The sequence below is a fragment of the Pogona vitticeps genome, chromosome 7, assembly GCF_051106095.1.
Source record: "Pogona vitticeps strain Pit_001003342236 chromosome 7, PviZW2.1, whole genome shotgun sequence".
NCBI lineage: Eukaryota > Metazoa > Chordata > Lepidosauria > Squamata > Agamidae > Pogona > Pogona vitticeps.
In genome coordinates, this window is record NC_135789.1 from 16,516,414 (window position 1) to 16,541,785 (window position 25,372).

General features: G+C 48.3%; 1 protein-coding gene across 5 annotated transcripts in view; it reads left to right on the forward strand.

Annotated features, from left to right (window-relative positions):
• The first annotated feature begins 9,288 nt into the window (after positions 1–9,288).
• NFIC (nuclear factor I C) overlaps positions 9,289–25,372 on the forward strand; it is an 80,855-nt gene continuing 64,771 nt past the window's right edge. For 4 of the 5 annotated variants that reach the window (XM_078378848.1, XM_072978124.2, XM_072978123.2 and 1 more), the window contains exon 1: positions 16,101–16,367. In XM_078378848.1, the coding sequence (XP_078234974.1) occupies positions 16,338–16,367 (30 nt within the window). In that variant the 5' untranslated portion in view covers positions 16,101–16,337. Of the gene's footprint in view, positions 9,565–16,100; positions 16,368–25,372 lie in introns of those variants that run through there. The other variant, XM_078378849.1, reaches the window with a different exon arrangement.

Here is a 25,372-nt window from a genome sequence, read left to right on the forward strand (position 1 = left end):
ATCTCGCTAAGAGACTAGTCCACAAGAAAGCAAGCGGATCGTTGCCACCTGTGTGGTTGGAAAAGCCATACGCGGCTGGATCCGAGGTTCGCCGTTGTCTCGCGGTGGCCACTAGAAGCTGTGTTCTGCTGCTAGCACACGACCCCATTCCTTTCCGGGGAGGGGTGGCTAGGACAGTGTTCGGGAGGGTGACCACCTCCTTCCTTCTGGCCAAACGCCGGGGCTGCAGGGCCGAAACCTTGGAGAACCGTCCGCAGCGCTTGCGAATGTTCTCTAGATGATCTCCTTAATCTCGTTACCCAACGGGATTATCCCGGAGACAGGGCGAGTGAATGGCTGGGTGTTTTGGGGCCACGGAGGGCACAGACAGAGCAGGACACGTTAAGGTCAGAAGCGGGTAAACACGGGTGCAGGATGTGAGGAAGACAGATAGCTGTCTATTTCTAGCTGGGATCCCTCTCGGCGATGTCGGATTGTAATTCGGCTCTGTCCCGTTTTGCGAGTGGTCCTTTTGCTAAAGGGTACAAAGACCATACATTTAAGGGATACACATTTTCCCCCACCAAAGGGGCTTGGAGGCCATGCACAATAATAGGGCAACATTGTTATTGTCTTAATTCGGGGATCGGTCTCGGGCCTTCCCATCGGGATTCCTGCTGGACTTTGAAGCTGTCAGTTTGTCAATTCCTCGCATTCGAAAACCGGTGTCCCTGAAATCTGGAGAGCCAAGAAACACTAAAGAAAGGATCAACCTCGATAATTATTAAAGAATGAACTTTTTGAGTTTTGCACTAGAAACATGAAGAGTAGGACCTATTGGCCAGCGCTGGTATAGTGGAAACTTCCATTTCATTTTTGAAAGATCTGCCAACCAAAAGGAACAAAGAGAACTTGAGATTTTTTCAGGGAGGGGGCTTTAAATGCAAGAGAATACAAAACGGACCAATTTAATCATCCCTACTTCCCAGCTGCGGTCATCTTTGTAAGGCAGCCTGTTTGCCCCTCCGTCTCACACCAGCCCAATGGGTACGTTTGCTCCCGAGAAAACACGGCAAGCCCTTCTTGTTCGCCTGGAGGCTCAGTGACTCAACACATGCGTGTGCTTCACCCGCCCAGGTGCCTTGGAAGTCCTGCGTCAGTCATATGCCCAGGCAGGTAGCTAGCCGACTTCTCTTCCTCAATCCTTTCCCTGGGAAAATAATATCTCCTGCAGGGCTCCAATTTGGTTACTAAGTTCTTGTGCCAACTGGTGTAAGGGAACGCCACCACCAGGGGGCATGGTTGCTTCCTTCCTTGCTTAGCAAAACTGCATAATTCAGGAGCAGTCTATCTGAGTGGTGAAAAAGGTTGAAGTTCATCATTTGATTTGAACCGGCAGCAATAAAGCAGTTGCTTATTTTGTTTGATACGTTTATACTAACGGCACCATCTAATTTATGCAATTGAGGTATTTGCGGCATGTGCATCTGGTAAAAACATCCAGGTTGTGTACAGGCCCCTCCCGCTTCCTACTTCAGCTTCACAACTATCTTATCATGTAAGTCAGAGACACACAGAAAGCTTTGGGCTGTAACACATTGGCCAGAACATATGGTGGTTGTTGTGGGTTTTTCGGAAGGTTCTTCCTAACCTTTGGCCGCCGCTTCAGAGGACAGGAGTCAGAACTCTGTCTGTGCTCTGGTGCAGTTTGTTTGGATAGCTGAGTATTTATAGCTGTGGAATCAGCTTTTGTCCTTTTCAGGAGATTGAGTGATTAGGCTGATCAGCGTGTTTTTCTTATTGTGGGTGTATTGTTATGATAAGGGGGAGAGATGATCTGTCACTGTGATTGAGGGGTGTCCCTAGCTAGTCTTTTGTGTGCAGTGATCACCGGTCCTTGTGGCTGGGTCGAGTTCGTTGACCTTTTGCAGGTTGTATGTATTTTTCAGTGCTGGGAGCCAGGCTTTGTTGAATTTTAAACTTTCTTCTTTTCCATTGAAGCTCTGCTGGTGTTTGTGGATTTCAATGGCTTCCCTGTGCAGTCGAACATAATGACTGCTGGTGTTGTCCAGGACTTCTGTGATTTGAAATAGAATTTCATGTCCAACTTGTTTCATGTCCAGAACATACTGTACGTATTCAAAAGCAATTATTCCCCCCCCCCCATCTTCAACGCTGGAAGGCCTTTTTGAACTTGACCTCAACGAACAAGGGAGCATTTTGTCTCTGTCCATGATTCAAAGATTTTGCCCAATTTTTTGGAACAGTCTAATTATGATGGAAAGAATTTCACATTAAAAAAAAAACAACTGAACACAGGAAAAGGTAAAGAATTCAGGGGTTGAGGTCTCTGGCTGCAGAGTCAGAGAGGTTGGGAGTTCAAATCCCCCACCGGGCCTCCTTGGCAGGGGGTGGACTGGATGATCTCTCGGGTCCCTTTTAGCTGTGCAGTTCTAAGGTTATTATTATGAAAAGTAAATGTTCTCTTCATCTCTCCTTCACTCTGAAGTGGTCTCCCTTCCGGTTGGCTCACTGGTGCATCTTTTCAATGCGCTGTTGCCGTTCGGTCGGGTGAAATAGCCTTGTTGATCTTAGATCAACTGCTCCAACGGCTACGAGGAGTGACCTCAATTCTGCTTCCCGATGCCCCCTACGTAGGCCATTTCGGGTCCGTCCGAGAAAGAAGGCTTCCTCTCGTGTTCGGCTAAGCTTAAGAAGCAAAGCAGCTTGTGCCGTGCCAGATGCGAAGGCACCAAATCCCACCCCCGGAGCTCCCTGCGGGTTTAAAAATAGCCGAGGGGCTCAATGGAAGAAGCCAGTCACGCCAGCGCTGGGGACAACGGACAGAGACCAGTGGCTCAGAACCACCATAACAGAACAGAGGATGAGAGAAGGGTGGGAAATAGAGAATTCAGTACCAGGGACAGCTCCACGGTAGGGCAGACGTTGTTCTGCTGTTCGGAGGACTGACACCAATAAATAATTCGTAGTTTTATAATAAATACTACTGTTGGGTTGTAAAGGTTTGATGTTATGGTAAGTTTAAAGATGCCAGGAAAGAAGATTAAGGCAAGTCATGGGATTTGCTGTCAAGTCAGAGTTGGATTCAACTTGGATTTCACTTGGTTCCGGCTCCCCAATTATTCGAACTCGCCTTGCGACTCAGAACCACTACCCCTTCCTTTTACCCTTTTAAAAATTTGGAACCACACTCATGAACAATCTGGGGCCCCACCTTGTCCGGTTCAGGGTCTGATATCTTGATTGCACACGTAGCAGGCATTGAGCCCCATACAGTGGTGCCCCGCTAGACGATTGCCTTGCAAAATGGTTTATTCGCTAGACAATGAGTTTTTGCGATTGCTATAGTGCTTCGCAAAATGGTGTTTCCTATGGGCGATTTTCGCTGGACGATGTTTTGATCTGTGCTTCGCAAGACGGTGTTTTTTTGGGGACCGTTTTTCGCAAGATGACGATTTTGATAGCTGAGTCTGCGCTTCACAAAACGGGTGTTTTGGGGACCGTTTTTCGCAAGACAGCGATTTTGACAGCTGATCCGCGCTTTGCAAAACGGTTTCTCTATGGGCAGTTTTCGCAAGACAATGACTATTTTTCCCCATTGGAACTCATTAAATGGATTTCAATGTATTCTAATGGGGAACCGCGTTTCGCAAGACGATGTTTTTGCAAAACAGCGATTTTCGAGGAAGGAATGAACATCTGTTCGGGGGCCCAATCAGGTCTCTGTGTCCCTCTGTTTCTTGATGTCCCCAGGTTGTGAAGCTTAGTATCTCATCCTTCCATGCTTCATCTGTTGGTAGCCGTCTTCCTTCCTCCTTCTCCACTCGGATGCTCCCTTGGGGTCTGGACCCATCTGGTGTCACACCATTGTCTCCTCCTCCCGGCAGCTCCCAAGGGCCAAAGAGAACATCCCGTCGCTGCAGAAGCTGGCCTTCTTGGTTACTACACCCAGACACAAAGGGAATCTTTGTGTGAGGCAGATCCTTGAGGGATCATCTGGCCCAGCACTGCTGGACCGGTGTCCATGGCAATCCAGAAATATCAAGAGCACTTGTTACTGGATTAATTAAAGAGAGTCGGGGCCAGGAGAAAACTAGAGGAGAGATGGCAGGCATGTATGAAAAGGTACCTTCTTGGCATTTAAGATCCTCAGAGGAGGCCCTCCGGTCGGTCCCATGGCCAGTGCAGGCATGGCTGATGGGGACACGAGACGGGGCCTTCTCTGTGGCAGCCCCCCCCCCCGGCTATATGATGCTCTACCTTGGGAGATCAGGATGACCCCCGTCCCTTTTATCCTGAGCCATCTCTACAGGCAGGCTTTTTAATATCACCACTGAGTCCCTGAATGCCTTTTTAAAAACATTAAGATACTTTTTTTAATGTTGACTTGCTTTGGATGAGTCAATTGTATTTTAATTAGCATAGAGTCTGTTTCTTAATGTTTAATTTGTTTTAATTCTATTCTCCTGAATGTTGTGAGCCGCCTCGGGTGTTCTTATTGGCACAAAAGCGGCCAGTAAATGTCTTTTGATGGTCTCATTAGTCTTATATAGTGTATTTTTCTTTACAGTTGTGTTGTTTTTATGGCTTTTGACTGCTTACTGTTGTTTTATTCTATGCCAGAGCGGCCTTCAGCCAGATGGGCAGGATATTTATTTGTTTGTTTATTTATTTGCTGGTTTGCAGAAAGAGTCATTCCAAACATAAAATAACATTCAGCATATAAAAATATAACCACAATAAACAACCACATATGAAAACATTAGATATTAAAATATTTTAAAAGGGCGGTGCAGTATGTAAATAAATAAATAATCAAATAAATGGTGTGGAGAAGGCAATGGAAAAGGTTTTCGCACTCTTATAAAATATGAGAATCCAGTAGGATCATCGGTTCAATCTGAATGATGCCAAAATCTGTAGTACCATCTTTAGTCACTAGATGGCAGTCCTCAGTTTTGGGGTTTTTTGAAAAAAACGTACTGGTGGATCTGGGATGTTGATTTTTTGAGAGGGCCTCTAGGCCGTTCCAGGTACTGCTTACCTCTGCAGGGGATGCCTGGAGACCACAAATGGCTCATGGACAGGAAAAAAAAAAGAGCAAGAGAAAACAGCCAAAAACTGTTAATGAGAGAGTGGGGGAAAGTGGGGGAAATCAAGAGCAGAGGAAAAGAAGAACGGCACCTGACGGGAGGAGGCTAAGAGGATCCTGACATTCCCATTTTGCTAGATTTCAGTGAGTGTCCACAGGATCCCAACGATTTCCTTTTTTCAATTAGATATTTTGGGTACCCAGGCCCTCTGGGGGTGGTGGTGGAAGGAGGGCAGGCTAAGAAATTCAGGCTTAGCCAGGTTCAAGCCATCCGAAGGCATTCGTGCATCTCACAGGGTGTCTGTGTGCCGTTAAGGGAAGCAGTAAAAGACGGCTTTTTGGGGGGGGGGAGGCTTGAGTGTGAGAGCACGCCTGCATTGAAATTACCTTGTAAAAGAAATCTAATGGGATCGCATTAAGATTCCTGCTTCCCATGTCGCAGGACCGGTGACGCTTTGAAGAATAACCGCATAGGGTTGGGGGTTTTTTTTGTTTTGTTTTTTGCTGAGCCTGGCAGTTTTAAACTTCAGGCTAAGTGGTTTGTGACACCATAAATAACGCTGAAACCTTCTCTCTCTCTCTCTCTCTGTTCCCTTCCATGCTTCCTCCCGGGCATGTTTTTTTTTAAATGAGCTTTTCCCCAGCCTGATGGAGACATGGCCTTCCATGCTAATTGTTCTAGAAACCTGTTGCCAGAAACTCATGTAAACGTTTATTTTGCAAACGTTTCTATCCTTCTCCTCCTCTCTTCCTTCCTTTCTGGCCTTCACTCATCTCCTGCCCACAATACGGAGCAGGACAATAAAGGCATTTATTTCTATCAAATGTTGCCATGGCCACCTTAACACTCTGTTGGTGAGGACACCCCTGAACCTTCTTGCTGACCACGACCAGGAGCAAAAAGCTGGTCTAGATCATTGGGTCCAGCCCCTGTCAAGGAGGCTGAGTGGGGGAATCGAACTCCCAACCTCTGGCTTCGCAGGTAAGCCCAAGAGGGTATCCTGAGTAGACCATCTTGACTTTAGAGCAAGAAGGGATCCTCTAGATCATCAAGTCCATCCCCAGTCTAGGAGACCCAGCTGGGGAATCAAGCTCCCAACCTCTGGCTCCGCAGCTTATTGTCATAAATTATGATGATCATCATCATCTTAGAACTGCAGGGCTAGATGGGACCCTATAGATCATCCAGTCCAACTCCTGTCAAGGAGGCTGAGTGGGGGATTTGAACTCCTATCCTCTGGCTCCACAGCTGAACGCAAAACAGCATCCTGTATACTATCTTAACTGCTGGCATGGGTCTTGCCAACTCTGCCCAAGGGGGGGGGTTGTTGCTCTGATCGCAACAAATCCATTAATCACCTTTTCCTACCAAGGGAGAATAAATCATCTTAGAATGGCAGAGCGAGAAGAGACTCCTAAGGATCATCTAGTCTAGCCCTTCTCAAGGAGGCCCAGTGCGGGATTCAAACACCCAACTCCTAGCTCCACAGCCAGAGACCTCAAACTCCTGAACTATCCAGCAGTTCATAAAACCACCTGGTTTTATGTTCCTGTGGGGAAATAGGTTGGATTTCGAACTGTGCCTGGGTACGATCCATTTCCTGGTGATCTCATCATGTATGGGGAAACGTGTTCTTGCCCAAACCTGGCCTATAGGGACACCACCGTTGGGGGCTGAGTTAAAGCAATTTCTAAGAAGGATTCCTTTATGGGAGACCACCTTGGCATGTTCTTGGCATGGAACTCCCAGAATTCTTGGCCGGCACAGCGAACAGTGAAGGTTTCTGGGAGTTGGAGTCCAAGAACCCCTTGGGGACCCAAGTCTGGGAACTATGGCGTTTTCAAAACCCTTTCCAATGTGATTCCGTGCACACTGTTACATCCATCTGATCACACCCAAAGTGACTGTGTTAAGGCTATCTTACGTGGTCCTACAGCCAAATTAATCTTTAAATTGATTAAACCTCAGAATTTAGATGATGATGATGATGTATTATAGAAAGCTTCTTGGAAAGAGTCGGAAAAGGAGGGTCCTTTTGGTATGACAAAACAATATGTGGGAAATGTCCAGAAACCCTTTGCTTCTATGGCAAATGTGCCATGGATCAACAGGGGGAAGTTTTAATTGTTGTTCATGGATAAATTCAGGAAATCAAAGAAAATTAAACTGTAAAAGGAGGGAGATACTGTGGCCTTTTAAAGAAAAAAGGAGCAAGTAATTCCAGTGACTCTGTATCTATGGATTCTGGTCAGCGAAAAGCTCACCCTAAAATAATGTTCTTAATTTTTAAAGGGCCATGAGAATTTGGAATCCTCCCCCCTTTAATTTTGCCAGTACGTACGGGGAGGCAGACAAACCCTTGCTTCAAAAATGTTTGCTTTTAATCTTATTTTTTGTAACATCCCTCACCGAGAGAGAGAGAGAGAGAGAGAGAGAGAGAGAGATTTCTCATGCCTCCCTCGAATGCTCCAATCACCACATCACACCGGCTCCTTGGGAGGATTTCTTAGTGGCACTTCCGGATCGGGCTAAGCCTGGTTGAAAACCCCCAAGCGCTGTGGCTGCCAACCAGAGCTGGCCATCCCAGACTGCATGAAACAAGGATTTTTTTTAAATTCCTACCACTTGAAAGTCAAAGCATGTCCAAGGTGGGAAGCTATGAAGCACCTACTTGAGTTGATATTCGGAGACTGTCCTTCTTTGGGCCCGTCATGAGGAGGAAGGATTCCCTAGAAAAGAGCGCCATACTGGGAAAGACGGGAAGCAGTAGGAACAGAGGAAAGGCCAAACGTGAGAGGGACAGACACCCTAAAGGAAACCACGACTTTTGAGTTTGCAAGAGCTGGGCGGTTAAGGACAGGGCATTCTGGAGACTGTCAGTTTTTCTGGGGTCCCCAGAAACCAGAGAGGAGACCATGGCACATAACCACTACCGACTGCCAGGAACTCCCAGCCGGGCCCAGGCAGAGCTAGGAAAGGATTCTGGCCAGCTCGAGCTGCCACTCAGAGTTAACAGTCCTGGGAGGGACGAGAACCAGGCTCTGCTTGGGTTTCAGCCAGCTCCGTGATTCCTCCTGGAAGCCAAATTGGCCTTTAAATTCAATTTCAAGGCAAGCTCTTCCCATCAGCCGTTCACCAGCTGCCTTCTCTGCAATACAGAGTTTTCCGATTTAGAGATGCTCTTTCATTCAGCATCCTTCCTCCCTCCCCCCTCCCCTCCAGTGCTCCATATCATCTTTGGCCTGCATCCTCTCTCTCCCCCCCTCCCAAATCTGAGCAGCTGGAAAGGGGGGGGGAGAAAGCAGACTGCAGGGGACTCCGAGATCTTCCCCCCCCCCAGCGAGTCACCTCCCGGATCCCCCCCCCCGCCCGCCCGCCTCAAAAGGGAGGAGCCAGAAACGGCTCAGGGAGGGAGGGAGGGAGGAGGCAAAGAGAGAAAAGGGGGGGGGTCGGTCATGGGTACCGCCGGAGATCAGCTAGCTAGGAAGGGGAGGGGGGGAGAGGTGAGGGTATTCCCCCCCTCCGTATTCTCTTGCCCCCCCAAAAAAAGCCCAAGGGGGGGTGAGACGGAAAGCGACTCTCGTGGCGGTGCGTCTTCTGATCCGGCTCCTCCTGCCTTGAGCCTCGCAGGCATCATCCTCGCCCTCTGTTTTGATCCGCCGCCCTGACTGCAACCAGCAACCAGAAGCTGCTAAAGATAATTTAAATTTTAATACCTCCCCTCCCGGTTCCCCCCCCCCCGTTTTCCCCAGGACGTCCCACCCACCTAGAGGCGCCCTCCCGGTTCTCTTCAGCCACTTCTCTCCATCACTTGTCCTGCTGCCCTGTTTGGGTATCTTCCCCCCCCCCCGCGCGACCCCCTAAATTCAGATCTCTCTCTCTCTCTCTCTCTTTTCCCCCCGCCTTCTCCCCCACCCACCCTGGAAGAACTCACGTTGAAGCACCAACTAATCTCAAGGAAAAGAAAATATATTTTTTTCCCTTTGCTTCCCCCCCCCACACCACCAAAAAAAAACCCAAACAGACGAGCGGATTTTTTTTTTAAAAAGAGAAACAAACAACTTTTAAAAAAACAACGGGCCCTTCTCTTTACATCTGGGGACGGCGCCTAGCCCTTAAAAAAAAAAAACACCAAACCGCTCCAAACCCCCCATACATAAAATACAAGCGCCCCTCTCTTTTTAAAACAGAAAACAAGGATGCTAGTCCCTCGGAAGAAGGGGTCTGAGAGATGATCCCAAGACGCCCGGTTTCCGAACCGCTGCCTCCTCTCTCTCGAAAAAGAAAATAAGCTGAAGCAGCAGCAAGAACTTGGTGGGACTTAAAAATCGGGTGGTGTGTGTGTGTTTTTAAGCACCCCCTCCCTCTTTCTCTCTCTCTCTCTCTGTTTTCCCTTCTCGCCACCCGCCTCGGCTTCCTGTTGGCATCCACGCGCCGCTTCTCCGCTCTGGTCAATTTCATCTGGGTGATGGTAAGTTTCACGTCAGTTTCACCCCCCCCCCGGTCTTTGGGGCTTACTCGGCGGGCTGTGAAGGGAGGCGGGCGAAGTTTGGGGAGGGAGGGGGGAGGCACGTAGAGGAAAGCGCCGTCCCCCCCTAAAAAAACAGGTGGGGGTGTCAAGGGTGGGAAGAGGCAGAGAAGACCCATCCAGAAGCCCAAGGGAAGGAACTAGATCCGAGCGGTGGGGGAAAGGCAGGACGAATGTTTGGCACAGTGTCTGGATTTGGAAAGACGCATCGGTTGGAGTTCACCCCGTCCAGATCCGGGGAGGGGGCATCTCTTCCCCTCCCCTCGGTGCAAACGTTAGTCAGATCGGAGGCAGGCATTAACGGGATGAGAGGAAGGGGGGGGGAGTCAGGTGGAAGATCTTGGCACGGGAAGTCTGCACAGCGCCGGCGGCGTCCCCTTCCCGGCCACCCACCTCCCCAAAATCTTGATGCGCTTTTACGCATGGGCTCGGGAAGGGAGGGAATGCGTAAGATCTGCGGAGGAGGGAGGGAGGGAAGGAGGGGAGGGCGACATCAACCTTCCTCTGGCGCTCTCCTCTCCTTCTCCCCCCCCCCCGTTCCACCTCTCTCCTCTCCTCCCCCCCCTTCCCACTCCGCAAGCCAACTCAGCAAAGGCGCCGGGGAAAATGGCCGCTCGGGCGAGGGAGGGGCGGGCAAGGGGGGAGGCGTGTTGAACTTGAAAATGACGCTCAGCGGAGGGGGAGGGGAGACAGAGCGAGCGAGCGAGAGAGAGAGAGAGAGCGAAAGAGAGAGCAAAGGGAAAGACGCGAGGGGAGGGGAGGAAAGGAAGGTTTCCCCCTGCTTGGTGGCTTTCTTTTCTGCACGGATCGGGCCCGTTCGAGGTCCAGAGGCGGAGCCCTCACCCCCACCCGGATCCTGGATAGGGAGATCTAAGCGGATCTCCCGGCCTCGGCTGATCGCTCTCTTTCTCTCTCTCTCTGCGCCCGCGCTCCGTGCGTAAAAACCCAGCCCGCTCCGGCGCTCGCTCTCCGCCGCGAAGGCTGCAGGGCCGCGGCCCTGCGGCAAACACAGGCCGCTTCGTCAGCAGGGAGAGCCCCGGCCTTGCGGCGCAGAAGGTGGAGGGCGGGTGTTGGGAGTTATTTGGGGGGAGGGAGAAAGAAGGGGGGCAACCCAGGCGCTTCCTTCTCTCCATCCAGACTCGGCCGCTCCCATCTCTTCCATCTTAAACCTCCCCGTCCTTAAAGCAACCTTCGCCGTCCCACCGGCTGATTTGACTCCCGAGTAACGCTTCTGAGATCAGTAGGCCTTCCTCCCGTAAGCAGCGCCCGCAGGACTTTTAAAGAGGGCCGGGTGGATTTTTCCCACGACCTATCTTTCTCTCGTGTTTCTTGAATCAAGTTGCTTAAAGTGTTCTCACACCTTTTTTTGGAAAAGCCACCAGCGTCGTCCGGATCAGTGGGGTGTTACTCGCGAGTTGGTTACCTCCCGGGATTAGGCTTCCTGTTCTGATGTCCGGACCTTCATCATTCATCCACAGGCGTTGCTGTTAGAATGAGTTCTTTGAAGACGTGATCGTTTCTTTTTCTTCTTATTATTGTATCTTCTCAGCCTGGCTGCTTAGGGAAGGGGGACACCCGGGGGCGAAGCCTCCAGCGTAGGAGTCGAGTCCTCAAAAATTTAGCGGCGAGGTGTCACGTGTGCAAAATCACTGATTTTCAAATTAATTACAGGAGGTGGAATTTGGGGTAGGGAAAGACCTGGCCAAATTCTTCCGAGCGTGAGAAAGTGGGCAATCTGCTTAAAAATTCCCGAAAGTTCCTAGTTGCTTGTCTTTGGCACGTGGGAGTATGCCCATTCTCAAGTTTCGCTTTTTTCTACATACACCCCTATTTTTTTAAAAGTTTTTCCGTCTGCTTTCGAAGATCGTCAAGTTTCCTTTCCTTGGTAAGGCCAAAGTTTCACTCTCTTCTCCAGGGAAGATGCAGCCCGCTTCTCTCTCTCTCTCTGTGCGAAACGTTGCGCATCAACCCGACTTAAAACAGCTCCGAAAGAGGAAGGAAACTTTGAAAAAGTTTCTGGAAGGTTGTGAGCTTGGGAGAGGCGGCCTGAGAAAGCGAAAGAGGCTGTTCGCTTTCGCGATGCGCAATAGCCCAGGGGCGAGGCAGTGTGGTGCAGTGGATAGAGCGTCGGACTTGGGAAGTTCGGGACCTGGGTTCAAATGCCTCTTTGGGTGGCCATGGGGAAGCCTCTCCATGAACTTCTCTCGTGTGTCAAAAAAAACAAAACAAAACCCACAACCCTCCTAGGGTTGCCCTAAATTGGATGAGACTAGTCAACCCAGTTATCTGGGAAGGACTACATCTCCCATCAGTCTTGCATACCCTGTGGTAGAGAATGATGGGACTTGAAGCTCCCCCGCCCTTGTTGGAGGAGAAAGCGCCTCGTTCGGGTGGGGTGCTTTCTTCTCTAACCCCATTAAAAGACAGCACCAAAGTGGGTCTTAGGAAATAATAACCCGCTCCGTGGGGATCCAGATTCCGGTTTTTGCGCCTGCCCCGTGTGAGGCCGAATATCGCGGTTTGAGGAGCCCGGGGTTCAAGATGTGAGCGCAATCAATCGATTAACCCACTGGTCAACTAAGCAATTAATCAATCAAGGCCTGGCTATTAGAATCCGGTCTGGAAAGGTGGGTTGCAGGCGAGCGGAACGGAAGGGAAGGGAGGTGACCCTCCCCACCCCTGAGTGGCTAGCTTTCTGCTTGCAGGTAATGCGCAGATAATGGGCAGCAGGGCGCGTTTGGGGCTCCGCAGGAGGAGGTAGGTGAGAACTTTCTCCCCGCTGCTTCTGGCACAAAGTACCAACATTTCTCTCTCCTTTGTCTTGGGCGGTAAAATTGCCCATCAGTTCGACGAGAGGGTGTCTCGAAGCGGGGGGGGGCACCCGGCGGTTGACTTAAAAATGTGATTTATTTTCAAAGTAGGGCTTTCTCACTTGGCGTTTCCCCGACTTTCCCTTGGCAACCCGCCGTCAAACGTCTGCCGCCCGGCTAGCGAGGAGACCCATTGAAACCAATGGCTGAAGGGGGAGGCGAGGCGTCGGTCTTACCCGCCTTGTGTCCAGGGGTCTCTTCCAGCGGGAGGTTGGCGAAAGATGGCAGAAACTCCTCCTTAACTCAGCCGGCGGAGGCGCTAGTCCTCATTAAGGAAGACCCAGAGGGACCCCCCCAGCGTGAGCTAGGCGGGTCGAAGGACGGGGCGGTTGGCCCCGTCGAACCTTCAAGCTTCCCACGAAGCGACCTGTGTAGCTTTGGGCCGTGTAGGGCGGGGGTTTAGGGCCATGACAGGGCTCTTAAGCTGCCTGGACGCCCGTGCGCTTTTACGCGCGCAAAATTGCAGCTTTTTGCGCGCTTTCCATACACACATACACTGGCTACATAGAGCCCGTGAAATTGACCGATGGGGTCAATTTCACCTGTTTTGATCAATTGTCTCTCCATAGGCAGGGCTCAGGCAGACTGTTCTGAGGGGCGGCACAATTAGAAAGCAGTAAAAAAACAAGAACCGAGAAGCATCGGTCTAAACCCAGACTGAGATTTAAGAGCTGACACCTAATACTATTATCCACCTCTTAGCTCTTTTGGGGCACCGAAGCCCAGGCTGCTGGGTCTGGTCCCACCCACCCCCCTTCTAAAAATTAAGATTACACTGTATATCATTTTTGGTGATAGCTTCAAGGGGGTGGGGGGAAAGTCACGTTTAGTTTCTTTTTCAAGAGGGCAAATAAGGAGGTAGAAAAAAATCTCATTGAAGGTGCTCCCAGAGGGAAGAGGAAATGATCTAACTTTTTTTTCCCCATGAAGGTTTCATTTTGAAACTTGTTTCGGTGCCTCCGACTCAACCCCTTCTGCCAGCCCATAATTCCCCATGAGACCCCCCCCTCCCAACACACAGAAATTAAGGCTAAAATTCTGTGCACCCCAACCTTGAGAATAAAACACAATGGGGGTAGTAGAAAGTTTCCCAAGAAACTTTCCCAAGAAACTTGAAACTCAGCTGGGAAAACAGAGTTTCACTTTGACTTTATGTCCAAGCGGTGCCTTAAAAGTTGGTTTCAAAAGCATCAGGACCACCTCATTATTCTGGAGCTGGAACTGGGTGTTTTTGAGAGGGTTTACCTCCTAAATAGGGTGGGGGGAGAGAGAGGAAAAAACTCAGCAACTCTGCTGCCTGTTTTGGGGCTCGGAGACGGGGTGTGGTAGAGAGAAATCAGTTATACTCAGTTTTTTTATTCCTTGTAAGCACCTAGACATCGCCTCCGGTGGCTCTCTCTGGGAGGGTGTTCTGTGGCCTCTTTAAATTCCATATTTTTGAAAGGAGGAGAGAGTGGATTGGATTTTGGGGTGGGGTCTAAGGTTTCTGGAGACTTTAAACCCCTAGAAAAGAAACTGCCCAAAATACAGCTTAATGGGAACTCAAAGACATTTGAAAGAGCCCCATATTTTGGAAAGGATAAGGATAATACTGTAAAAGCATCCATACTGTGCTGATATTTAACAGATGTTTATGTTTTCGGTTAAAACTGATATCTTTGAGAAAATGCCAGTCCATTTTTTAAAATAATTTTGATTGAATAAACCTGGTGTTTATAATAATAATAATAATAATAATAATAATAATAATAATAATAATAATAATAATAATAATAATAATAATAATAATAATAAATTCCCCTTTCCTATAAACTCCTGAGGGAGCTGCCCCCCCAAAAGAAAAAAGAGATAATGATGATTCAAAACCACCAGGCATGGTCAATCAGAACTATAAAAACTATTATTGCTATTATTGTTCTTGCAGATTAGGGATCGACCAATATTATCCTCTCTGCTCTCCTCTGCTCAGTTTCGTTTTCTGATTCTTCGGGAAAACCAGAAAAGTGCCTTCTGTGTCATCTTCTCTCTCCAATAACACATCCTCTCTTTCCCCCTAAGTCGAGTTCTGCTCTATTTCATGTTACTCTTCTGGCCTTTCCACTTTTCAGGGCAAAACTGGAATCAAGGATTCCCTCCCTGATGCTTTTTCTTCATCCGAGGCTCTCTCGCGGTCCCCTGGCCTAGGCACAAAGGCAGGCGGATCTGGGATCTTGAGTGTTTTACCTTGATTTTTCTCTTTTACTTTCTGTCCTGTCCTCTAGATATAAGATAGTATATATATATAAAGTTTGGCCTTGCTTTTGCAGTTTATAAGCTTTGGTACCTCTTTCTTTAAAACAAAGTTTGGGGTGTGTGTGTATCTGTCTTGCCTTTTTCCACTTTTCTCACTATGATGTAGCTTGATTTAAAAAAACCTGAATTCTTCAGTTTGATTTCAGCCCCTCTTTTAAAACCTCTGTGCTCAATGCCCCTTGGTGCCCTGAAATACAGACTCCCCCCCTCCTGATTCCAACCCCCACACCTCGTCTTTGGCTTTTGGAACTGGGTTGTTCCTTTCTGGGGAGGTATGTGATTTTCTCGCCCCCCCCCCCCCACGGGTCCCCCTCTCCTTTACAAAATGAAACAAAGCAAAAAAAAAAAAAAAAAACTTTGATGGGAGCCAGGATGTTGCCTCCTCCCTTCTTTCCCTGCAAAGTAAAATAAAGTAATAAGTTGTTGTTTTTAAACTTTTATGGGCTCCACCATGTTTACCCCTTCCCCCCCCTTTCAATGGAAAATAATACATGCATGCATGCATACATACATACACAAATACATACATACATGGATTCCATAGTTACCCCCCTTCCCCCTGTAAAGTAAATAAATAAATAAAAACTTCTATGGATTCCACAGTGTTACCCCTTTCCGCCCCCTGTAAAGTTAGATAGATAAATAAATAAATAAATACTTTTATGGATTTCACAATATTACCCTTTCCACACACTCCTGCAAAGCAAAATAAATAAATAAATAAATAAATAAATAAATAAATAAATAAATAAATAAATAAATAAATAAATAAATAGATAAAATAAATAAATAAAACTTGCACGAACTTTACCATGGTACCCCCCTCCTCTCCCCCCCCGGCCAAAGGAAAATAAAGACATAAAAACTTGTGTGAACTCCGGGGTGTTACCTTCACCCCCCGCCAAGGAAAATAACTGAAAGTTGCATTGGATTCCACGGTTTCTGATCCGCCGCTGTTGTTTTCCTCCAAAGTTGGTTCTGCAAACTTTTTTGGGGGAGGTAGAAGAGGGAACCCCCCCCCCTTTTGTGCCCCATCTCCTCCCTCCCCCCCCAAAAGGGCTTTCTTTTCCCCCTTCCTCGTTCCCCCCCTTCAAAAAAACGGCTTGAGGCCGGCAGGGCGCAGGATGGAAGCCGACTCAAGGATCGGAGAGAGAGAAGGGAGGGGAGGAAAAAATTAAATTAAAAATGACTATAAATCCAGGCTGCGGCTCTTAGGGAGGGAGGGTGAGATGTCCCTGGTTCCCCCCCTTTTTTTTCTTGCCTTGCTCTGGTCCCTCCCCCTCCCTCCCTCCTGCCTCTCTCCCCCCCCTCCCCATCATCATCATCCTGATCCATCGCCAGGAAAGGGAGGGAGAGAGGGAGGGTTAGAGTAACAGCAAAGTGTTCCAGCCGCCGAAATGACTCAGTAACTTTTGCGTTACGGGGCTTGGCTTTTTATTTATTTTATTTTTTTAATTTTTGGACACCTCCCCAAGCGCTTCGCCCCCCCCCCGCCCCATAACAGGAACCCTCTCCCCGGATTCTCCGCCGAGGGGTCCCGGACACTTTCAGGAAATGTACTCCTCGCCTCTCTGTTTAGCCCAGGTAATTATGAGCTTGCGGGTCGCCGTGTGTTTGTGCGTGTGTGTGTCTCCTCTCTCCCCCCCCCCCCCGTTTTTATTGCATTATTTTTCTGTGCAGTAACTAACACCCTCCCTTCTGGAGCCGTTGGTTTTCCTTTTCCTCTCGGCTTCCTCTTTTACAAACGGATTTAAAAAAAAATCCAAGCGGGTTGGCGGGGGGGGGGGGGGAAAGAGAATCGTTGCTGATTTAATGTAATTTTTTTTGGCCACACTCTGCTTTCGGAAGCTTGCGGGGGACCGCGATCGTTTGCTCCGTTGCTGTGCGTCCTTGGGGGGGTTGTTGCTACTGCAGTGGGCGCTATGTTGGGCTGCGGGTCTCCTGCTTTCTTCCTCTCCCTCCCCAGGCTTGACAGCTCTGTTTCCTTCCTTCCTTATGGGTTCCCCCCCCCGGCTTGAACCCCCCCCCTCCGTTTCTCCTTCGCGATCGGCTCTGGGAGGGGTGCGTTACCGCTGCTGGTTGGGCTCCTCTTGCGTGCTTGCCTGGCTGAGCGCAGGAGGGGGGGGTGTCCGACGGAGGTTTCCAAAATTGTGTCTTTTTTTTTTTTAATGTGAGGAGGGGTGTTTTGATGAGTGAGCTGAAAGGCCCCTCTCTTTCCTTTCTGGGCCGTTTGGACGCTGGAAGGCTTATCTTGGCTCCCTTGACACGTGTGAATGGGCCATCCTGTGCGGGTTGGGGGGGCACATGGGCGGGGGGGGGGGTGTCCGACGTTGGCAAGGGAAGGGGAGGGTGGCTCTCTGTTCTTCCACGCCAGCTGAAGTTTGCCAAAGTTCCTGTGGAGGAGCAAAGCACAGGCCGGAGAGCTTTTGTGTGTGCCAAGGTGGCGCATGGGTTCATGTGGCCGCCTGGTTGGGTCGGTGCGGCCCTGTCGGTCTCTGACCCCCGCCAGGCCGCGGGAGGGAGCGGGTGGTGTTTCAGGATGCCCGGCTGGCGTCCCTGCGTGGTGCCCACACCGGGGGAATGCGCAACTGCAGGAATGTGCTTCCATGTGTCCAAGGCTGGTTGTGGAAGCATGCAATGGGGTGAACGCCAAGGGGGGGTGCCCTGTGAACGCCAGGCTGTGTTCAAGGCTGCGCTGGAAAGTTATTTTTCCTGGGCACACGGGGGGGGGGAGGGAGAGGAAAAGAGCGTGCATTTGAGAAAAGCGGGTGGAAGGGGAAAGTAAATTAACAACTAGCTGGCTGCGGGCAGCCATGCGCGGCTCAGCCGGTGCACAGTTCCCCCGCGAGAGGTTGCAGGCCTTAGCTGGCAGGCGTCCCCCTCAGTGCACCGCTGTGGGTCAGGATCATTCCCAGTGTGCCTCTGACTGAATGCCCTCGGTGTCTTGGCATGCTTGAGTGTCCCTCGTGGCCGATTCACCAGGACTGCTGCAGCCATAAAATATTCACATGTCACGGTGGATATTTGATGTGAAAGCTGCGGGTTGGGTTCTGCAAGATCTCTTTAATTGGGCAGAGGGGTGGCTTCACTTCGTGGCACCCCAACTCTTCACTATGTGCCTGTGCGCACACAATGCCCCCCACACACACTGGCATCAGCTTACCCCGGGATACAAACCCACATACTGCATTTTGCTAGGCCTGCGTTGCACCTGCATGGCTGGGCTAGGGCATACCAAATTGTGCATTGCATTCACTGGGGATATTGTGTGTGTGAGAGGGGTTGTGATTCCCTGGACACCATGTGTACACGCACAATGTTCCTGTGAGTTTGTGTGGTACACTTCCCCCCCACCCCCAGCATCCAAAGTTTGAAAAATGTTCCATCGTTGTGCGTTGGAAAGGGTCAAACGGTATCAGAGTCTCTTTCCAAAGCTGTGTAACATAACTCGGGGCTTGGTTATGCGGCTTGAGTCCCTCTAAGAGTGGCTGCCAGTTGATTCTTTCCTTATCAATTCTTGATATTTATTTAATTATTGAACGCCAAGGCCCTCATTCGCCTTGATCGTGGCTAACTCTTTCCTCGCTACCAGGCTTTTACACTGTATGTCTGTAAGAACGTGGTCTGCTCATCTCTGGGGTTTTGTGTGTGTGGGGGGGGGTGTGATGGACAAAGTTGGTAACAGCAAAATTCACAAGAGAGCAGGCGGGATGGTGATCTTGATATTTTTGGGGGGGGGGATGGTGGTGGTTTGAACAGCCTGGGTTGATTTTGGACCACCCCAAAGCATGGACAGATATTTGGATGAGAAAGAGGGAGAATGTTTGTTTTGAATATCCGTATTGATTCAACTCAAGAGAAGCGTTTGGCCTTTGGGGGGCAGGATGATCGGCGCCTTTGGCCTCCCAAAGTGGGAGGAAAATGGGCTCGGCGCCAAAATTCGGTGGTTTGAATTCTGCATCGCTTTGCCTGGTTTCGTACAGGCGTTTGCAGTTCCCCGGGGTGGACCCCAACGTGTTAAATGCTCCCCGTGAATGGTAAAAGACCCAAGCTTCTCAAAAGCCAAAGGGCTCCTGGAAATTGTGGGCTGGTCTAAGGTTTTGCCATAGCAAAGGGTGGGTGGCCTAAAGCCGAAAGGAGCAAATGCCCAAAGACGAGATTTGTACGTATTTCATTTTTATTTTATTCCTCGGTCTCTGAAGCCGGTCTTCCGAGCTGGGGCAAGGAGTTAAATCCCAGCCGGATCATGGCTTCCTGATGAGAGTCGGGTTAGTTCAATGGGCTCCTTACAGAAAGATAGAGCGCACGGCTGTGATTCAGAGGAGGGTGCCCGTGGTGTTTCTGTATGAGTTACTGTTCTGAGGTTTGTTTTGGCTGGGAAACGGTGTCAAAACACACCGGGGGGGGGGGGAGAAACTCCCTGGAAGTGGCTTTTCTCATTTTAGAAAGAGCAACTTTCATTTAAGCAAAAGAAACAAACAAACAAACAAACAAAGTAACTCTCAGGGATGATTCTTGCTGCTGTTCTCCTCTGCGGCTTCTCCCCATCTTGATACATCTGGAAGCAACACAAAATTAAGAAGGTTTTTTTTTTTCAAAGGGATCAAAGCACATGCAAATATAGTCTTGAGATCTGGGAGAGATTTCCTGGTCTTGATTGAGAAAGTTTTGGAAATCTGGAAGATGTTTTTGTGTGCTTTTTTTTTGCAACACCGGCCTGGTGAGTGATGGAAAGGCGGCTGTCTCTTCGTTAAGCTGCTTTTGCGTGCAGGGGATCCCGCAGGAAGAAAACTGGTAGTCGGTCTTTTTTTTGGGGGGGGGAAGAGCTGGGGTCAATATCAACCAGCGTCTGATGCTCAAAAGCTGTCAAGAGGAGTGTGTGTGTGTGTTGGCAGGCAAGCACAACTGCAAAATGGGCCCATTTTGCAGGCAAGCACAACTGAGGCTGGGAAAATCTGCCCAGGGATGTGATTACTCAGTGGTAATCCAGGTGGGGTGGAAACGTATGGTTTCATGTCACTATGGATCCACTGGATTATCGGCTTCTTCCGTAAGGTTCACGCTTTATCCTTCTCTGCCAGTCACAGCAAAGGCACATTTTTCCAAAGCGGATTTCCTGATACCACCTCTTGAAGGCGTCTCCGCAACTTTGCCTGAGCCCACGATTCGGGCTTCCTCCTGTTCTTCCCAGAGATCTCGCAGACCCCCTGGCTAAGGTTGAGTCTGGGGGCCCTTCGCAGGGCAGAGACTCCAGCCCAAGACGTAAAAGCAGCCCAGACGATGCGGAGGGGGAAACTGGATGTTGCGGTATTACATTGCCCATCCTTCCTCATCGCAAGCTGTGTCGGCGAGAGCTGGCACAGTTTGACAACAGTTCGCTAACTTGCATGGAGGAAAGGGGGGGACATAGGAAGTGACAAGGGGCCATGGGAAATCAAGGAGGGGAGATGGGAAAGGACACCGGGAAGCATGGGAAATGATTTTTTTCAGTGGTTTATTTTTCTAGGCGTCCTGAACTCCTTTGAAGTCAAATCTTTCAATTTATTTTTCTGCCCAAAGGGTGCCTGTGACCGTTTTCTGCCTCTACAGAGATCTACTCACCATGATCCGGTGAGCTGCTGGATCACCGGACCCTGGCTCATCTTAGTACAATATATCCATTGGGATTTTCTCTAATGTGGTTGATCACTCTGCCTTCCCAGAACCTGGACTTCCCCACATGGCCTGTGATGGGGACAATAGGCACTGTAGTCAAGAGCTGAAGAGCTGGGCTGGAAAGCCTCCAGACAGGAAGGAGTAGTTGGGGACCCTGTGGAGGCTTTTGAATGGCGTTTATTTGATTCATTTAAAATTATTTGTATACATACTGTTTGTAGCTTTTAATTCCTCTGTTTTTTGAACGTTCTAACATGCCTTGGGTCCTTTTTAAGCAGAAAGGTGGGTAAAAATATTTCAAATATATAAATCAATGCATTAAATACAGCCCTAATATTAAACATGACCCCCTGACCCCAGACCCGAGTCCCAACCCACATTCCAATCCTAACCCCTAATCCTAATTCCCTTGCTAGCCCTAACCAGTATCGCCAACCATAAGAAGTTATGGGATTTGTAATCCAAGTCATTCCCCTCCTTTTGCTGCGCCCCATGCCTTAAATATTTTGGGCTGATTCCACCCTGCAGATGACGTTGGGCCATTTTACCGAGCGTGACCCTTCTTTTGAAAAACCACCAGCCGGCATTCCTGTTATAGAAAGAGTGCTCCTTGCCCACACCCTATCTGGTTGAAAGATCTAGAACCGAAGAGAAGGCGATCGAGAACCTTGAAGCTGTCCAGGTAGCTGCATCTGGATGTCAGATACCTGCCTTCTCCGTCTGTCCTATTACGGTTGTGTTTTAGCGGTCAAAATCATTTTGCATCCAGACCTTAGAAGTGTTGGCGGGTCAGAAACTGTTAGCTGAGACCATTCTGGCTTGCCGGTCTTTGAGCGGGATCAGGCCAGTGATTAGGAACAACAGAGCTTTTTCTGTGGTTGCTCCAAGCCTTAAGAACATGGTGAGCTGCTATGAAGTTCGTCCTTGGCATCTGGCAACATGTGACTGGCGTTTGTATCGTGCTGTTGTTGTGGCCATTTTTGTTCATTAGAATCACTGTGAACTGGATTTTAACAATGTTATTCCTTGATGGTGCTAGATCATGATGCTTTAGGGAAGGAATTAACAAGGGGCAGAGTGGTTAATTTGTGGGAAGTGGGTTTATTCTCAGTGGGGGAAATTTTTTACTAATTTTGCAAACCATTTTCGGAGGTTTTTTGATTTTTAAATTAACTTGGCTTGCGTATTTAGCCCCATCTGGGTTCTCCAAACTTGTGTCCGTTCAGAGAGAAACAAATAAACGAAGCTCCTGTTCCTGGAGACTGAATTTTCTGATTTCTTCAAATGTGGGTTCTCTTTTATTTTGATTTGACACTCATTTTCTCCCATGTTTGTCCCTCACTCTTGCAAATGTGGCCATGGAGTTGAAGAGATGGGTGTATTATTTATTGTTTAGCTTGTTTTATTTATTTATTTATTTATTTATTTATTTATTTATTTATTTATTTATTTATTTATTTATTTATTTCAACTATTTCTCCGCCGCTTTCATTCCCGGAAAGGACCCGAGAGGGCTTCCATCGTTAAAACAGTAGTATTTAAAAGCTCAAACGAGAAATCTACAACCATTTAAAAAAAAGAATTAAACGAGTACCATATTAGAAGGGTAAATAAGATCAATAATCAAGTCCCCTTTTCCTTTTGCTTCTTTTCGTATGGGAAGCTGCTTTAAAGTCCTTTAGGAGAAAGGCAGCCTATAAACATTTTAAATAAATGAATAAATATTGTATGGTGATTATTTGGTTGTGTGTTTTTTTCATGCAACCCATGTTTTTTTGCCACCCCTGGTTAATTTTTATTATTATTTCAAGAGCAGAAGTCTTTTAAGAACAAGCCGGCACCGACTTCCTGTTCTTTTGTTTTAAAAGTCTCTTTAAAAAAAATTAAAAAATTGGAAAAACAGACAAGAGAGGTGAGGAGAGAAAAGAACCAAGGTGTCTCATCCTTGCTTTTGCTACTGGTATTTTTTTTCCGGAGGTCTTGCTTGGTTTTCAAAAAAGTGCTGATGGATCTTCTGAGAATTTTTTTTAAAAGCAGAAAATAAATATTTGGAAGGAATTGGAGGCTAAATGATTATTTTAAGCCCGATTTGGTTAGATTCCTTGGGCTTGCCTAGGTATATATTTATGTGAAATCCCAGTGAATCCGGGGGTTCGAATTAAAAGTGGCCGCTCCGTTGCTACAATGGGGGGGGGGGTTTGCAGCTTTACTCTAGGAATGTACAGAGTGTTTTTTCTCCCATGCACTGAGTACTACATGAAAGGAATCTTTCTTTAAAAAAAAAAAGCTGTTAAGAGGCCTGTCCTGGCCAAGGAAGTCCTTCTGGAAGTACTGTAGTTCCCAAAACTAACTTTCCCCCCACCTTCCTGAAAACTCTCCGCTCTACAGAATCCAGATCACCTTTTCTCTACCTGCTCGTTCAGAGTGGCTGCCCTCCGGTTGATGACGCGTGCTTGCCAGGGGGAAGTGAAAATCAAGACATGGAGACACAATCCTATCCTTGGGTTTAGGGACCTCCATCTGGCTTGGTGAGGTGGCCAAGGCAGCTGCCGGTGAAGTGGAGCGGTTCAATGGGACCAGAAATAGATCTGGCAAAGTTAACCCCATTCTTCGCCAGACGTTCGGAGAGGCGGCGAATGACCTGGTTGAGATGCGTCCAGAAACTTGATGGCAGGTCTCTTTCCAGCTGTCTCTCCCCACACGAGACCTTATCCTTCGCTCCCTCCCTTTTCTCCGTTTGGGCTCAGCGTCCTTTCCCTCTCTGTCTGGCTTCCTCCTGGCTTCTGGCTTTTTATAAATGGTTTGGGTTTAGACCGTGTCCATTCCTGATGTTAAGCTACACTTTGCACAACCTCAGTTATAGAAAGTAGAATGTGCCGTATTTTTCCGTGTATAAGATGCCCCCCACTTTTTAAATCCAAAATTAAGAAATCTAAGTGGGGCTTAGCAAGTGGAGGGAAAGGCACAAAGCCCTGCAGGATCATTTCCTGCTTACCTTCCACTTGTTTTTGTTCTCTCCTTAGCTTGCTTCAGTGTATAAGATGACCCTCAACTTTTAGTCTATAAAAAAAGTATAGTCTTATACACAAAAAATATGGTATATTCTAGATTGCAGCTCTAGCCATGATTGTTCTTGTTCATTTCTGAGGTTAAGCTAACCTTTGCATAACCTCAGTAGTAGAATAGATATTTTAAGGGTAGGGATCAGGGCTCAACCTTAGAAAAGCCTCCCCTTGTTCATCATGCTAAGCTAACCTTTGCATACCCTCAGTTGTAGAAAGTGTAGGCCAGATTGCAGCGTTAGCCGTGAGCGTCCTTGTTCATTTCTGATGCTAAGCTAACCTTTGCATAACCTCAGTTGTAAAAAAATTGTATTTTAGATTGCAGCTCTAGTTTGTTGATCGATTTAAAATATTTTTATCCCATCTTTCTCCTGAAAAAAGAACCCAAGGCAGCTGTGACTGGCCTTACATATTTCTGATGCTAAGCTAACCTTTCCATAACCTCAGTGGCAGATGACCTCTTCTAGGTTTAGAGCAAATCTCAGCCCTAACAGTAATCCTTCTTGTTCAATTCTAAGGCTAAGTTTACCTTTGCACAACCACAGCGGTAGAAGTTATATTCTAGGTTTAGGAGTAGTTCTCCACCTCAGTCCGTATACATTTCTGGTTGTAAGCTAACCTTTGCATAACCTCACCAGCGAAGGGCTGACCAGACCTTAACGGCCTCCCTCAGACTCTTCCTCCAGGAAGCCACACCGGTCCATGGAAACATCAGCTGTTCCTAAATCGAAAGTTCAAAGCAAACCTTTTGCTAGATCTCAGCTGCACCAAGTCTTGCTAAACCTAAGGTGATTCCCCCTCTCCCACTCCAAACACTGGTGGGAAGGGAGGCGGGCTGGGCAGACTGGGGAGGTGAGAGGAACTGCCGTCTAGCGTAAAAGGGAGCCCGAGTGCGAGAGAACCAGGAAGAGGATTCGGAAATCAAAGGTCTAGTCTTTTCCTGAAACAAGGCATAACACCAGACAAGCGAGTGGAAATGGGTGTTATTTTTAATCTCTTGCTCGTTCTGTGTCTTCTGCCCACCCCGCATTCTGCTCAGTTCCCGCTCACACCCTGGAGAAAAATCCCGCAAAAAGTTCTCCAGGTACAGCCTCCACCCCGAGTGGGTTGAACCCAGTCGGTTTCCTCCTGTCTTGTGGCGATGGGTTCCACAGGCTTTTTGCAACAGCTGGGGTCTCCCCGGCCTGACCAACTGAGCTTGTCTAGACCGGCGGCTTCCAGGGCCGGACGAGGAGGTTTGGGTTCGGATCCCTGCGGGGGTCACCAGACACCCCAGGGGACCCTGGCCGGCCAGCTGGGTGCTCTGGACCTGTCCCCCCTCACAGGGTTCTTGTGTGTGAGGAGACCCACCTGTGTTAGTTGGATGAGAAAAAGGGTATGAATGCACCCAGTAAATAAGGAAACAAATACAGAGGTTGGGAGTTCGAATCCCCCACAGAGCCTCCTTGCCAGGGGTTGGACTTGATAACCATAGAGTTTCTTCCAGCTATGGCATTCTAAGAATATTATTATTATTATTATTATTATTATTATTATTATTATTATTATTATTATTATTATTATTATTATTATTATTATTATTATTATTATTATTATTATTATTATTATTATTATTATTATTATTATATTTTAGTCTCATAATTATCATCATTATTATTCAGTGGTACAGTGATAACCAACATATGTCAGTAAAGGCCAGAGAGGCTTTAAAACGTTGGTATTGGCAATGGATGGCCACAGGGTGCCTTTCATGGATTTATCGGGATTGTGTCCGAATGCTATTATTTGCACTGGCCCCTCTGCTCCCCTTTCCTCTTCTTTTCTACCTTCTGCCCTAAAGATCATTCCCCACCCACCTCCCCCCAACTTTGG